The sequence below is a fragment of the Macrobrachium rosenbergii genome, chromosome 30 (assembly GCF_040412425.1).
Source record: "Macrobrachium rosenbergii isolate ZJJX-2024 chromosome 30, ASM4041242v1, whole genome shotgun sequence".
Taxonomy (NCBI): Eukaryota; Metazoa; Arthropoda; class Malacostraca; order Decapoda; family Palaemonidae; genus Macrobrachium; species Macrobrachium rosenbergii.
The window spans coordinates 9,759,486-9,775,286 of record NC_089770.1 but is presented as its reverse complement, the minus strand read 5'-3'; the positions used below and the strand labels follow the sequence as shown (position 1 = coordinate 9,775,286).

The following is a 15,801-nucleotide window of genomic DNA, read 5'->3' as shown; positions in this document are numbered from 1 at the left end:
ATAGGGTTGCGATTCATAACTTACTGATTATTGTTCTTGTTCAAAGCTAACAAATATGACAACTGGCATGCTTTAAATAATATTTTTATTACAAGTATTCGTTCATATTTACTGCTATTTATCATCAGTTTATTGCTGTGTACTATTATTCAACGCGTATTTTAGACATCACGATGTTTCTCCCAGTAAGGAGCTATCGCTTAATTGTGGATGAAATTCCACTGCAGAAAACTTCCAAAACCCAAAAATGCCCAAAGATAGAAAGAACCCAGGTTTGACTCCTGGGCGAGGAAGCGCAGATGGGTAGGCTATACTCCGTTATTATGTGTTTGATATTTTGGCAAATTTAATGGTTGTAACCCACAAAAAGAGGCACAGGCTAGCAACCTCACCCAAAAGGACTGGCTTAGGACAGTAAGGATAATACTCTCTCTCTCTCTCTCTCTCTCTCTCTCTCTCTCTCTCTCTCTCTCTCTCTTCTATATATATATATATATATATATATATATATATATATATATATATATATATATATATGTATATATGTGTGTGTGTGTGTGTGTGTGTGTGTGTGTGTGTGTGTGTGTGAGAGAGAGAGAGAGAGAGAGAGAGAGAGAGAGAGAGAGAGATTTCTTTCAGGAAAACAGTTCTCCACACCGTCGCCCCTATTGGCATTGAGGTTGGGAAGGGGTTTTGGGGGGGCGGGTTGCGGGTTACCGGTCGCCCGACGGAAAGGTCCCAGCAGACGAATTTTCGTCTCGTATAATCCCGTCGACAGTCACCGGTCACGGCGGCCTTCATTCGCCCCTAAGCTAAGCCAGAGCTCGGTTCGACCGTCGAATCCAAGAGGTCCACCAAAGTCGTCGAAGATGCTGACCAAACTCGAACAATGCATCGTCGACCTGTACAACATCGGAGTGGTGAAATTCGGCGACTTCACCCTCAAGAGTGGCATGCAGTCGCCGATCTACTTCGACTTGAGGATAATTATATCGTACCCTAAGTTAATGGTAAGACGGCACTTGGTACTGTTAGTTATGCCCGGTGGGCAGTTTGTTTGCTTTTATGGTCGTGCTTGCGCTTATCTTAGGTGTGGAAATGGTGCCGGATGTTCATTTGGGGTCTTTTGTGTTTTTTTTCCTCAGTTTTATACAATTTTAGGCAATGTATCGTATGATATATAGGCTCTAGTGAATTCATCCAGGCCTATTACCTATTCAGGTCACATCATTCGCCAAGTGTCCATTGGTAATGACCACTTTTTTAAAGCTGATATTTATGAATAAGCAATTAGCCCATGATTTTAATAGGCCTAGAATGGCCTTGGCATACTCTGCAGTTAGTAATTTTGACCAAGAGTTGTCTTACATAGCACCCTAGCCAACCTCCCCCTTTTTTTTGGTAAAGGGGGCGGACGATTATGGGCCAGACCTCCCTCATAACGAGGTTTTGTTTTTGTGGAGTGGGAAAACAAAAACTAAATGAAATGTGTAAATTATAATTACCAAGACATCTTAACCTAACCTGTGTTGCCATGCCGTAGGCTACCTGACAGGACTTCCCTTAGCCGTTGATGAAATAAAGGTCGGTTGTATTTAAAGGGATACATTCTAATCTAACCATTGGATGTCATGCTTTACCAGGTGGAAGGTTGGGGCGGGGGGGATGGCAGGTAGTTGTATGCCCCAGTGGAATTCCTCCTGAGAATTAATTACCTGACATGAAGTTTGACGTTGTTAGATGTAAGATGTAATATGGTTTTAATGCACTTACAATGTAAATGATTGTCTAAATAATACAAATTATAGCAAAGAAATAATACAAACTACATTTAAAGCTTATCATGAAAATCAGATTTCAGTGCTGAGATGAGTGATCAGCATCTCATTAAGTTTTACTGTGATGCATTTAACATACAGTACTGTACAGTTTAACTTAACCTTCTTTAACCATTTTTACTTAATTTTTATTAATACTGTACTAGGCTGTCATTGGATGGTCACTGCATTTACATTATTTTCAAAACAAGTCTTGAGTATAGAAATTGAGGTTCAGCGAACTTAATTTTAGTGATGTGAACATCACCTAGCAGACAAGACTTATGAGGTGCTGTCCGATTGGTCCAGTAACGTTAACCTGTGTAAAAGAAATCTTGTTAGGTATTGCAGTGTTGTTGTTTGTCATTTGGAAGAAAAAAAAATGTAGCACTTTAGTCAGACTACAATTTGAAAAATACACTTATGTAATACAGTACTGTATTATATATGTGTGGAGTCTCGATTTCTGAAGCCCACAAACACCTTGGTAACAGTATGTTTGAAATGGATACTGTATCACCTAAAAGTTGTTGCAGTTACTGGTATTTATGTGCAGTTTGTAGAACATTACCAGCCAGGCAATAGAAGCTCTCTATCCCCAAGCCAGGCTTATTATGTTAACAAGGCACATTGTTGAGAAATTTTTCATACAAAATTATTAATTTGAATTTATTCATTCAAACTGGTAAGGACAAGAAAAGGCTGACAAAAATTAGGGCTTAGGCCTTAACCGTAAAGGAAGAATTGGACCTTTTTTTTGAAAGATGAGGAGTTATAAGATTTGGTGAAGAACAGAAACAGGGAGATGAGTTCAAAGCTTGACTGAAGAATTTGACAAAGCATTTATATAACTGAACTGCCAAAATAATTAGATATCAATCTCTGTATCACAGAGTAGGCTTAGCCTATGTTTATGTTTAAATAATGTGTGTGTTGGAGCACTTATGAATAAAACTTGACAACTGTGCACTTTTCCAGTTGTCTTAGGTGCCATCAACTAGAAGCCATCCTAAGGTACACTGTCGTACCTAACCCAATTAAGGAAACTGACACAAAGCGGTCTTGCTTTCCAGATTCATCCCCCCCCATCCGCTCCCCGACTCATTGTGTACCTTCACTAAACCTTTGATGCCTACAGAGCTCTCTTTTAGTGTTGCTTACTTGTTATCTGTCCATGTAAGGACTTGTGGTGATTTCAGCAATTTAAAATATTTTACAGCATTTATCTCAGTATGCTGCCAAGACCTTTTCAGGAAGTATACAAGTGAAAATGCAGATCAAGTCTACAATGAAAGCCAGAAGATATTTCTGTAATTGAAAACAGTGAAATGTCTCCTGAATGTCCTGCTTGTTTTCTAGGGCACTGTGGCAACAGGATAAATGTGGATTATATAGAATGATGTCCCATGTTAACATAATCCTGTAAGATGGGATTTTTTTGACATGAAATTAGAGAATTCTTGTCTTGAGAAAAAAGCTATCCAACTTGGCCCTGCTGTGCCATGGTATGATGCCTGTTAAGGAGCCATTCAGAAATTGAGTACTTGTACTTTATTACTATTTAATCGAAATAAAGAAAACAAAAAAATAAAAGTTTTAAAAAGTATAAGTTACCTGAAATTTGTCAACCTATGACAAGCACTCAAATCTCAGCTGATTAGGATACGATCACAGCGAACAGCATTGGAACTTAAATAGTTTAGACTGCCTAGCTGAGCCAGCTCTTGGCATATAAGTGACTATGAGAGAGGAATACCAGTGACTACAAGGCTAGAAAAGTAGTCACTGATATTCCAAATTCGTCAAACAAATCAGTCTAAATGCTAGTGGGATATTGCCTTGAGTGGTGGCTAGCCCTGCAACCTACAAGGAGTCTGTAGGTTCTGTGGAACAGTGTCATCTTTTCCTTCTGTGCGGACAGCTTTCTCAGGCTCACTGACAACTTTTGCTTGTTTGAGGGTACAATCAGGCATTTTTCCTCTTTTTTTTTTTTTTTTTATTCAATTTCCTGTTTTTTCGAAAGTGTAATACAATAGGTAGACCAGATATAGACCTGGGAATATTGTCCCAAACTATGTGTACTCAGAATTCAGAAGTTCCTTGAGGTTTATGTGCAATTTCAAGACTAACTTTGTTGACAAAGCAGAATGCAAGGTTTCTGAAGTGCCATACTGTATAGGCTGCAGTTTGTGTACATGTACAGTACCAGTAAATCAATACTCTAGTCTTAAGAACAGCATTGGTTTAAGTAGTTTGGAGGTAATGAAGGGTGCTAATAAGAATTAACTAAATATTTATAAGAATATGTATATATTTAATTAAATTTTTTCTATAAGGGGAAATGTCATGGCAGAATGTTAGCATAGTAATGTCCCTGTAGGTACCATGCAGTAAAGGTCATATCAACATTTAAATACTGTATTGAAGTTGCTTCTAATATTTTATTCTGTCCATGTGTTATATCTTGAGGAAAGGTTAAATTTTGTTGAAGGCCTTAGTGTTTAGAGCACTAACAAGCTGATATAATTTATTACAGGAGACTGTAGCAGAATTGATGTGGGAAGCACGGCCATGTAAAGAATATGAACTGGTGTGTGGTGTTGCCTACACAGGTCTACCAATTGCAACAGTCATTTCTACTAAGCAAGTAAGCATTTGCTTTACGTATTCATATCAGTAATTCAGTGCATGTGACGCAGTAAAAAGATGCTTTTACCATGAGAGATTTAAAATACATGATCATGGCTTCCTTCAGTATAGTAATCAGTTGCCATAATATAATCTTTATTTTATCAGGACATTCCAATGTTGATTCGCCGGAAGGAGACAAAAGGTTATGGTACCAAGAAATTAGTGGAAGGGAACTTCACAGATGGACAAACTTGTCTCATGATTGAGGATGTTATTGTGTCTGGAAGTTCAGTCTATGAGACCGCTGAGGTATGTGATTTCAATGAGGCTTTTGCTATGAGTGATAAGTTAATGAATATGTTTGGTGGTGCAGCTCATTTCCTTAGGTAGAAATTCACTTTATGTGCTTTATCTCTCTTCCGTTACCCTGATTTTTGCATCAAAGTACTTAACTGTCTGAGATGGATATTCTGGCAGAATATACTGTACTCTGACTTTGTAGTTTTCAGTACCATGTATGAGTAATGCCTAACCCTTAGTGTCTTGATTTCAGAATGCTAGATTATGAATAACTTGCTAATTATTTTTGCTTTGTTTATATTCTGTACTTATAAAGTAGATGGAAAGTGATATGAGGTGTCTCATTTTATTTTTTCTTATGATTTTCCAGACTTTAAGAGAATTAGAACTCGATATAAAAGATGCAGTCGTGTTCCTAGACAGAGAGCAAGGGGGTGCCGGTAATCTGAGGTCCATGGATATTAATGTTGTATCTGTCACTTCAATGACAGAGGTGAGTAATTTTGGTGCATTTGTATGAGGTTGATAGAACTTAAAGGTGCAGCGTTTAATTTTATTTAGTTTGTGTCCTTTTCAGAAACATCTTTTACCAGTCTTGTTTCATTGTGGAGCTGGTGATGAAATATTTATATCGTAATTGATTTCCTCAGATGCTATTTTCGTAACGTTGTTCATCAAAGGTACCCAGTATCTAGTTTTTCAATATTAGTTAGCAGTAGCCATGTCCAGTACAGGATGTAGATATACGATTTTTGAAATCTGTTTAGACATGTATCTATTGTTACTATACTTTATATTTGGTACAAAGTGTATAGGTATGGCTTTTTTTTTTCAAAACCCAAAATGAGTTACCAGTAATTTGTGAGGGTTCAGTCATGAGGACTTTGTGCCAAGTCATTACGTAAAATCTGACGATTTTGTTTTAAATTTGCAGCAAGCCACGTTTGAGTGACAGTGGTTGTTGCATTGAGGCTTGGAAAGCTGAGTAAGTGAATCAAGCACATGATACTCCAGAGTACATTGAATCCTTAAACTAACCAAACTAAAAGCAGAAACTCCTTGATGCACATAATAACTTAATATGATTATAATCATTTTCTCTTGAACAAATCAAGGGTAACCAAGAGTATATTTTGCAGTAAATGGAAAGCTACTACAGTCATTAACATATTATTCCCTGTCCAGTATACTCTTGTATAACGCACATTTTTCTCATAACATATAGATTTGATCTTAGTTTGTTTTTAGACTTCCAGGTGTACTTAGCCAAGTAAAATAAAATTTATTTGCTTTTTTTCATATAAGCGTAGAGTTAACTGAGTACAGAGTTTACAGTATTGATTTCTTGGCCCCAAAAAGTATTCTTACAAATACTGGTGGTCAGGGGTACAGTTTTTTTATTTTCATAATTTGGTTAGTCAGTCAATATGTTTGCATTTGTCACTGAATACAGATTGACACTGTACAGCACACTTTGGTTTGGAGTGTTTTATTAACATGTTTTTTTTTTTTTTTTCAACTTGCACATTTGAAAAATGCTTGAAGTAGTATTGCATTTTAATTTGCATCCATTCCCTTTAGTCTCCTCCCACTTATTTGATGACCAGCTTCAACTTTAGTTTCCTGTCATAGTCTAAGGCTTAGAAGAAATTACAAATTTAACTCTTGGTTTCATTCATTTACATTACCGTAATTTATTTGATCCAAGTTGTTCATACCAGGTTATTGTCCTTTTGTGGAATTTTTTAGTCCATAGGCTTGACCAACACTTATTTACTTTCAACAGATGCTGTCCATTTTACTCAAACATGGCTGTGTGACACAGGAAATTTCTGATTCTGTCCTTGAGTTTGTGAAATCTAACACAGCCACGTCTATAGTCTCAAAGAACAAGACAGCATGCAATATTGGTAAGTTTTGACCTCCTATCCATTTGTTAGCATTTACAGATAAGAGTTACAGTTGAGGACCGGTTTGAAAAAGAGAATGAACTTGTTCATGTCTTCATGTAGAAAAGCAACCCTTTCTTTACTAATGATTACAGACTTACATATAATAAATATCTTAATTTTGTTTTTAATCTCAAAAGTAACGCTGTAGTCGGCTATCTACATCAGGGCTGCTTGATCTGGATTGTGGATTATACAGTATTTTGAGAATGAAAAAGAACATGTTCAGATTTTATAGATTTGTTTTAATTTAATAGGGATCACAAGGTGACATTCATTACTGTAATTGGGTAAAAATAACCTTCGTGAAAAAGGTTTAGTAATTGAAAGCACAAATAATGACAGTGCTGTATAGTATGATAGTTAAAACATGCCCCAAAATATAACAGTTAATGACTAAAAACTTTACACTGATAGGGTAATTGGGGTCATGCTCCCACTTCAGGGATATTTCATCATCTTGGAAGGACTTGTGGTCTCATGAATTGGTGCAAAGGAATCGGAAGAGAGATGAGAGGGGTGTATTGACTATATTTATTCAGGAAGCGCACATGATGTTGATAGAGAAGGAGTAGGTTGCCCTTAACACCAAATGCATAAGTGGCAGTGACTGACTTTTTAAAATAAAAATAGCATAATATGGTTAATATACTGAGCTATGCACCAACAAATGAGCTCTGAAGGACTAAAATGAATTGTATATGGGAATTCAGAATGTTACAGATGAAATACCAGAAAAAGACTTACCGGTATATGGTTATTTTTGTTAGTATGATTGCAAACTCTGGAATGAACATTGACAGTATCAAGGTTGTTCTGAGCAAGAGGGCTTGGGTGAGACTGAAAATTGATTAGTTTTTGTGCTGTAAATAATCTCGTAATTAAAGGTACTGTACTCCTCCAAGACAAGGACATGCATAGGTATACTTGGTCATCTCCTTAAAACCAAATAGACCACACAGCCATTAATTAACAGGAAAAATTGTTGAGAGCTATTTGAGGAGATGTTGGCAGTTATCTCCCTCTTTTTGTTGCTACATTAGACTAAAACCTATCATTAATGGAGTACTCAGGTTTAATATAGTAGACCCTCTTTATGGTGAACTTCAAAAGGCTTTTGCGATTAAATATCTCAGTTTTGCCGTTCTAGAAACCATATCTGAAGAGGAGCATACAGTTAGTGAGGACTGGATTAACATCAAGAATGTATATCAGTCTTACTGAAAAAGTAGCAGTGTACAGATGTAGTTTTGTCTGGAGAACTAGCTCTGACAAGAAATTTGGTCAAAATTTGCTCTTCAGTTTTGGTGTAAATTTCTGTAAAGGAAACCTGACAACTATATAATGTTCCAGGAACTGATGTGATGGATAGAAAGAAATGCTCCCTGGAGTCCCGTATGTCAACAACTAGTCAGCCGTTGACTAAGAGGCTGTTTGAAATCATGGTTGCTAAGAAGTCCAACCTATGCGTGGCAGCAGATGTGACAACGTCAGAGGAGCTCCTGACCCTAGCAGAGAAGGTAGTTTTTTTAAATTAAAATGGCAGGAAAATGTTAAAGTAGATGGGATTAATTTTTATTATCAAATTTTTACAGGGCACATTTTCACTGCAAAACTATAGTGATAGCTTTAAAAATATACATGGCTAATGTAATATTTCTCAAGTAAGCCAAGGTCCTTAAATGATACTACACATATGCATATGTCACTATTTTTTGGCCAGTATAAGTGAATCATAATGCAAAATGTGAGGTTATTGAAAATTTGCAAGAACCAACTTCATGGTATTATAATTTTGTGAAGACTTTAAATGAGTAACTTAAATTATTAGTCAGAAGATCAAGCAATAATCTGATACAAAATATTTGTCTGTTTAGGTTTGATTCAGTTTCATTCCCTCAGAATGAAACTTTTCATAGTTCGGATTTGGTAAACATTTTGAAGGGGATATGAATGCATTTTTTTACTTGTCTGCAGTTTGTAAGGTTAGCAGAGCCTTGCAAATTTCCAATTTGTTATCAAGACCAAGTTTTATCACCCATTTTAATTCTGGAAAGAAATGTCATTTTCTGTTGAAGTCGATTGGCTAACTGGGTACAGTATATGTATTTACCAATAATTTTCATTGTTTTTCATTTTAGCTCGGACCCCACATCTGCCTGTTGAAGACACACATCGACATTCTCACTGATTTCAGTAAAGATACTGTGGAAAACTTGAAGAATCTTGCTGCCAAACATAACTTCTTGATCTTTGAGGACAGGTGGTTGCTTGCATAATTTTTTCCTTTTCATGCTAGTGTAACTTATCTCATAAGAAAACTGTTACCCTTCATAATATATTGTTTAGTTTATCTTAAGGTAGAGGAATAGACAGAAAGCATAGTTGTAGATTAAGAAGTAGCAGGATGAGGACCATTATTGGAAAGGTTGTCGGAGAATATTTAGGCTACTTGGAAATCCAAGCAGGAAGCACCCAAGACAGAAGAGAATGGAGATGACTTTCTGTTGTTTGGAAGCTTCCAAAGCTGCATCCATTACATACTGTATATACCCCAGGATGGGGGTAATGTTGTCAGTGCACCTCATGCGGCACACTGTAGGCATTACTTAAGGTTCTTTGCAGCGTCCCTTCAGCCCATAGCTGCAACTCCTTTCATTCCTATTACTGTACCTCCGTCCATATTCTCTTTCTTCCATGTTACTTTCCACCCTCTCTTAACAGTTGATTCATAGTGCAACTGTGAGGTTTTCCTCCTGTTACACATGTCAAACCTTTTTACTGTCCATTTCTGTTCTAGAGCTGAATGACTCAGTAGGTCCCTGCACTTGGCTGTTGGCCTAAATTCTTTATTCTAGTCAATTTTGCATTCATTATGACCAGATCAAATGTATCATGTCTGTTTCCGTCAGTGATTTGTTACCTTTTCCAAATCTGTCAGTTTTATTAGGTAGGCACTGCAGAATAACCAATCTGACAATATGAGATTAAAACAATATCAACTGCAATATTATCCTGTTCTAAAATTGGTTACACTCCTCTAAACCATGGGTATTTGATTCAGTCCCTGAATACGAAAAAGCAGGGCAACATTTACAGTCTAGATTGTCCAACTTTCAACTATTGATTTATATCAAATACATTATCAGAAACGTATCTTGGAAATAAGTTTTGTCAGACTCCAAATTTTATTTTTCCAATTAAATTTTCAAGCAAATAGCAATGAGATTTATGAATGTTAACTCAGTGGTCTGGCTAAACTGCATATTAATGATAAATCTTGAAAATCTTTATACTTTACAGTATTTAAAGCTATGCCCTATACTGTGGTGTCTTGATTGTGAAAGTATGCAAGTTATGTACAGAACTGTATTCCGGTATAGTTGGGGTATTCAGGAGAACTTACAGTTAATCAGTTTATAGAAACAGTATTATTCAATTAATATTTGGCCTGTGTTACATAAAATTTCACAATACGTAAATCAGTTTTTCTTTTAAAATAATTTTTTTTAATATCACAAATCAAAAAATGTGATTAATTTCTTTTACAGTCTGGATTAGTATTATAATGGGCAAGTAACCTTTTTGTGATATTTAATCTTGTTTTATCAAGAACTATACTATGTTTCATAACTGTCCTCTTCTTGATACCTTATTTTTGCATTCAGAAGTATGAAATTTGGTAAAATTATTCGCTTACTTCATTGCACTTTTATTACAGAAAATTTGGCGACATTGGAAACACTGTAGCTAACCAGTACATTGGGGGAACGTACAACATCGTAGACTGGGCTGATTTAGTGACTGCTCCACGGCCTTCCAGGGGATGGCATCATTAAAGGTCAGTCCTTTTATTATTCTTGTAGGAAAAGTAGATCCTTTTTTTAACATTATTGTGTGACATTTCTTGAATATATTAACAGAAGCATATATGTATAAAAATACAGCAATGCAGATGCCCTGTCCTAGCTAAATATATACAACAATCGGAAGTCATGAATTTGAGACAAATCTTAGTTACTTTGGTTTGTTTATAACCGCTCAACAACTGTTATGCATATGAACATTTTTAACATAAATAGAAGTCATTCAACTTAACACTTGTTACAGATTGCTCACAGCATATCATCACACCATTTCTTTAACTAAACTACCTGCCAGGTTTTTTTTTTTTCATTACGAATGTTAATATTCATGCCTCTTACCTTCCTGGTTACCATTTACATTTTGGATAAAGTCATTATAACATTTTGTTACGGTTTTTCATGGCAGCAGGAGATAGTGCAAAGTTTTAGTGACAGAAATAAAATTATATGCTGAAAAATGAAGTTAAGATATATAAAAAAAACTGTCAGCAGACCAAGGATGATGGAATACAAGGACAATAAAAATGTGGGGTATGACATGTTGAAAGGGATATACTGAGGACTGGAAGGAAGGAGAGCTTTCAAACTGTGGCAGTGGAGAGGGATGACCAAGAGATGTGTGGCAAAAGCAAGAATGTAGATAGGGAATGGAATGAGAATCTTAACACAGTAAAAGAAGGGAAATGTTGGAAGAACAAAGTACAGTGTTTGTGACATTTTTGGCTTCACTTTAAAGGAATATCTTACTTTTAAATTTCTGCCTCATTCAGGTTGGTGCTAGGTCTTCTTGCCTTAACAGTTTATAAACATATTTTAAATTTTAGGTTTGATGTCGTGCACCAGTGGACGACCTCGTGGCTGCGTTTTGGTGTCCCAGATGAGCTCCACAGGTGCCCTAACAACCCAGGAATATGTCAGTGGTATGTCTATCTGTATTAACTTAATTTGAATTGGCTTTTATGCTGTAATCCAGTTAGTGGTTGGTTTTCCTATGGTGAACTACTAAGCAATTACTTGTCTATAATTACAGTACATCACATAATACTGTACTGCATAGGTGTGTATAGGCCACGTAGCTGTCATTTTAATGTAAGCAAGCATTGCAGGCTTTTGAGGAAGGTAAAGATGCCAGGTGTATAAATAGTTTGATGAAAGTAAAAATACCAACAGTATAGATAAACATTGAAATTACTAATTCACTAGCTTGTCTGCTGTAGTCTACCAGTACTGTACATTGAACATTACTTATTATTTATGTTTATATTTTGTATTATCTATGAACAAACTAGAGACAATGCAAGGAGTAAGTTAGCTATATTTATTAGACAGTGACATTGACATCACAATGCACAAAAACACAAACAACTAAAGATGTATGTAGACCTGGGGTTGGGACCAGGTAGTATCTTATGTAAATTACTGTGCATAGACTTTCACTGCTACATACATCTCATGAAGCTTGAAAGTTTTTAAATAATATATGTAAGAGAAAGATACATAAAGTAAGAGTGTACAAGTGGTACATGTTTAAATAAACATTCATTGCACCATGCATTATTGTGTTAACTTTTAATAGCCAAAGGGTAAGTAGCCAGCCACATTATATTACATTCAGAGGTCATATGCAGGAGTTCAGAATTTTTTGAATTACTTTCTAGCATTATTACCTTCTGGAGCTAAGAAAGGATTATGAGAAATTTAACCTTCCAGACTGTATTCATTGGAGACAAATAGCATCTAAGATCCCAGGAAGTATGGTTATATAGTAGCTGATTTGACCATGAACAAATTACTAACTTCTTGCACTGCTCTTAAGAATTTTTATTGTTAACATATTGATTGTTGACTGAAGGTAAAACTAAATTGTTGTAAGTGGGTTTTATCTAATGAAACTTCAAAGCAGTTTTTCTTGTTAGACATCAGTAAAGTTCAGTTAATGCTAATATAACAAATATGAATGTACCTATGGCCTTATTAAGCATTATTCCCCATGGTGTACGAGCAGCTAACGTCACAGTATTCCATTTATGATTATTTTATCTTTTTCGGTCAGTATGCAAGCTATACTCATCCACGGAAATCCATAATTTATTTACAGCAAGTTGTAATTTCAGGTTGTAAAAAAATTGCGGAGCAGAATCAATACTTCGTAGTAGGCTTTGTATCCCAGAGTAGTGTCACTGATGATCCGAGGTTTGTGGTGTTCACACCAGGGGTTCAGTACAATAAAAAAGGAGACGATCTTGGGCAACAGGTAAGTTCATGTGGCAATATGTCTACCAGGCTTTATAAGATTTTATTTATAGTTGGGCTAGAAAGTGTATTGGTAATCGTAACTCAAAGTTTTAGCATCTACAGTAGTTTTTGTAATCATTAATGTTTTTGAGTGAGATTTTTCTGGTCTCAGGTGGTTTGCCAAGATTTCCATACCAGGCCTTTTATTCATTTTGGCACCTTACAGTGCTTACAGGAATCCTTTAAGCAAGGGTTTTCGATAGTGTAACCTAGACCAAGTAACCAGATATTTCTCTTGTGGGTTTAAAACATGAAATGGCTTCTCTCCTCTTTCCTCTAAAATGTTCACTTCCTGTCCAAATTTCTGTCTGGTTCAGGTCTTCAACTTGACGTTCTCCGTGATTTTCTGGGACATCTAGTGGTCTATAATATAGCTACTGTACTTCTCTGCATATCACTTTTCTGAATAACTTCTCGTTTCCTTTTATTCCTTGCCCAGATATCTTAGTCTTTGAAATCTGGTTTTTAAGATTATTGTTGGCTGAACTGTATTTTCTCATTGATTAAAAAAAATATAAATTGAAGAATGCTTTAGGTGTAATGAATTTGTTGAAAATCTTGTCTAGACATTGGCATTCTACTGTGTAGTATAATTTTAAACTTATGTTTCATCAACATACCATAGTAAAGTAGTAGGGCAAACAATATAAAATATTACTAATCGCAACTCTAACCATGGGACAGGCTGGATTTTCAATGACTTCATGACTGACAGGCATGAAGTGGAACAAGGAAAGGTTAATACAGTATATTGTACAGCAAAGTGCAGAGACACGAGGGAGCAGATGAAAATTGTTGGCAATCTCTTACAATATTTAAGTCATTTAGTTAAACTCATCTCAAATGTATAAAATGTATATCAGTGTTTAATTCTTTCCTTTAAGTATAATACTCCCCGAGTGGCCATCATGGAGAAAGGTGCCGACATCATCATCGTTGGGAGAGGAATCACACAAGCTGAAGACCCAGTAGCCGCTGCAGTTAGGTATAAAGAAGATGGCTTTAAAGCGTACTTGGAAAGAGTTTCTGAACAGAACTGAAAAGTGGTTTATGAGAGCAGTATTGTACTCCGTAACAGGAATTTTTAATTCATTAAAGTTTCCTGGGAACAGCTCAGGACTTTACCTTGTGGGCACAAACTATTTTCCAAATATGAATTTGAATTGTAAATGTCCCCTTTCCACGGCACATAGAAAGTTTGTAATTTAGAAGAAGTCAAGAAGTACTTTTGTAGTGAAGGTTTGACCACATAATGATCCGTATGAGATTTTTGTAATTTTGATAACCGAACATTCAGCGAGATTCTCAAGTATGTCACACAAATGGCTCAAAGAACTCTCAACTTTTCATTATTTTATTGTAAATATTGTGAAACAAAAAGCTATATAAATATCCCAGACATGTTTTATTTGGTTGTTAGGTAGGTAAAGTAGTTACTGTATTTTTGTATGACATTATGTTATCAATTGCTGATATTTTATCCAGTTGTCATAGATTGTATATTTTTTAAGGTGCTGCAAGCATCCAGTCCACAGGCGCACTGTTTGCACATTTCCATTATTTTTGTACCAAACATGATTTGAACATGCATTTTTCAACATTCCATTGCTCAAAGCTATTTGGGAGTACAAGAAATGTGATGCTTATGAAAGTTCCTTCTCCTTGCTGGCCTTTTTTTTTTTTTTTTTTTTTTGTCTCATCTCCTCTGGTTCTCTGTTGTTACTATCACAACAGTAACAGCTATAGATTCAAGTTTATATCAGTCTGATATTATTGTTTGATTTGAAAAATTAGGGCCACTTCAGTTGTGGAAAATCTGTTCATTTTAGCACTAGTAATTATTTAATTCTTTAGGAATTGGGATTATAGTAAAGATCGGATTGCAATGCTTTGGCACAAATATGAATTTTACTTTTGGGTAGTAGCCTTTAAAAATTTTCATGTTACAGATTGTTGTTTGATATCAATCAGCTCAGAACATCCATTCAACAAGACTTGAGAAATTTAGTTTTAAGGCAATTTAGTAATTGAGAGAACAGTAAGAACAATCTTTTTGAAGAACCCGACTCGTTCTCTCTCTGCCTTCTGAAATAGGATTAGTAATGGATTTTGTTTCTAAAACTAAACAATGCTAGTTTTGAAAGAAGTTTATATTTCATTTGCATGTCATTACAAAATAGCATTAATCTTTTGAGTAGTTTTAGCTGTGAAGTCAGTAATGTAAGAGAATTGTTACCCGTGTATCTTGATTTTAGTGATAAGGCTCTAATAAACCAGTATTGTGTAAAATTTGGGAAAATTATATAGAATTAGCAGTCTATTTCAGGTTGTAGTCGTAACAGTATTAACCCTTGCTTATTTTAAATTGTCCTTGTGTGTGAATTGTGAAATTTTCTTACACAAATATTATGAGATAGAATTTGAACAAATTCATCATTCCCAAATCATCTGTGGTGTTCAAAATTGATCCTGTGACTGCCTAAGTGATTGCATGGTTATGATTCCTTTTCGTTGGATTACTATCCAATTTTTTGTAAATCTACGAACCAGGTTCTAGTGAAGCTAATGCAAATATTGACGAACGTTTAACATTTTTAGGGTGTAGGTAGGCTTCTGATCATATATTTCTGTTGGACAAATATTTCTGTATTTTAGCTGTTATAGAACTATTTTGTTAAGTCGTATAAAATATATATTTTATTATACAGAAGCAATGTCATTTATATCTTGATTAACTGGTTGAACTGTACTAGATGTTTTGCTACAATAAATTTAATACTACAAAGTTTCTCTTAAATATCCTTGAATATTTCTTGGAAATTCTCTCCATTAATACCTTGGACTTCAGCTATATAATGTCAGTTATATACACCTGGGATTTCATTTATATAATGTAAGTCAGTGAGAATATGCCTTCTTTGTGCTGTTTTCGTAAGTGCTGTA

General features: G+C 35.4%; 1 protein-coding gene across 1 annotated transcript; it reads left to right on the top strand.

The window, feature by feature from the left end:
- The first annotated feature begins 709 nt into the window (after nucleotides 1-709).
- Nucleotides 710-15,643, top strand: r-l (rudimentary-like). The gene is given in 12 exon segments (XM_067131714.1): nucleotides 710-1,010; nucleotides 4,354-4,464; nucleotides 4,614-4,757; nucleotides 5,119-5,241; nucleotides 6,535-6,658; nucleotides 8,051-8,217; nucleotides 8,839-8,960; nucleotides 10,419-10,503; nucleotides 10,505-10,538; nucleotides 11,388-11,483; nucleotides 12,678-12,817; nucleotides 13,743-15,643. Coding segments are annotated over 12 exon segments (1,443 nt in total). The 5' UTR covers nucleotides 710-869; the 3' UTR covers nucleotides 13,899-15,643.
- The last annotated feature ends 158 nt before the right edge of the window (nucleotides 15,644-15,801 follow it).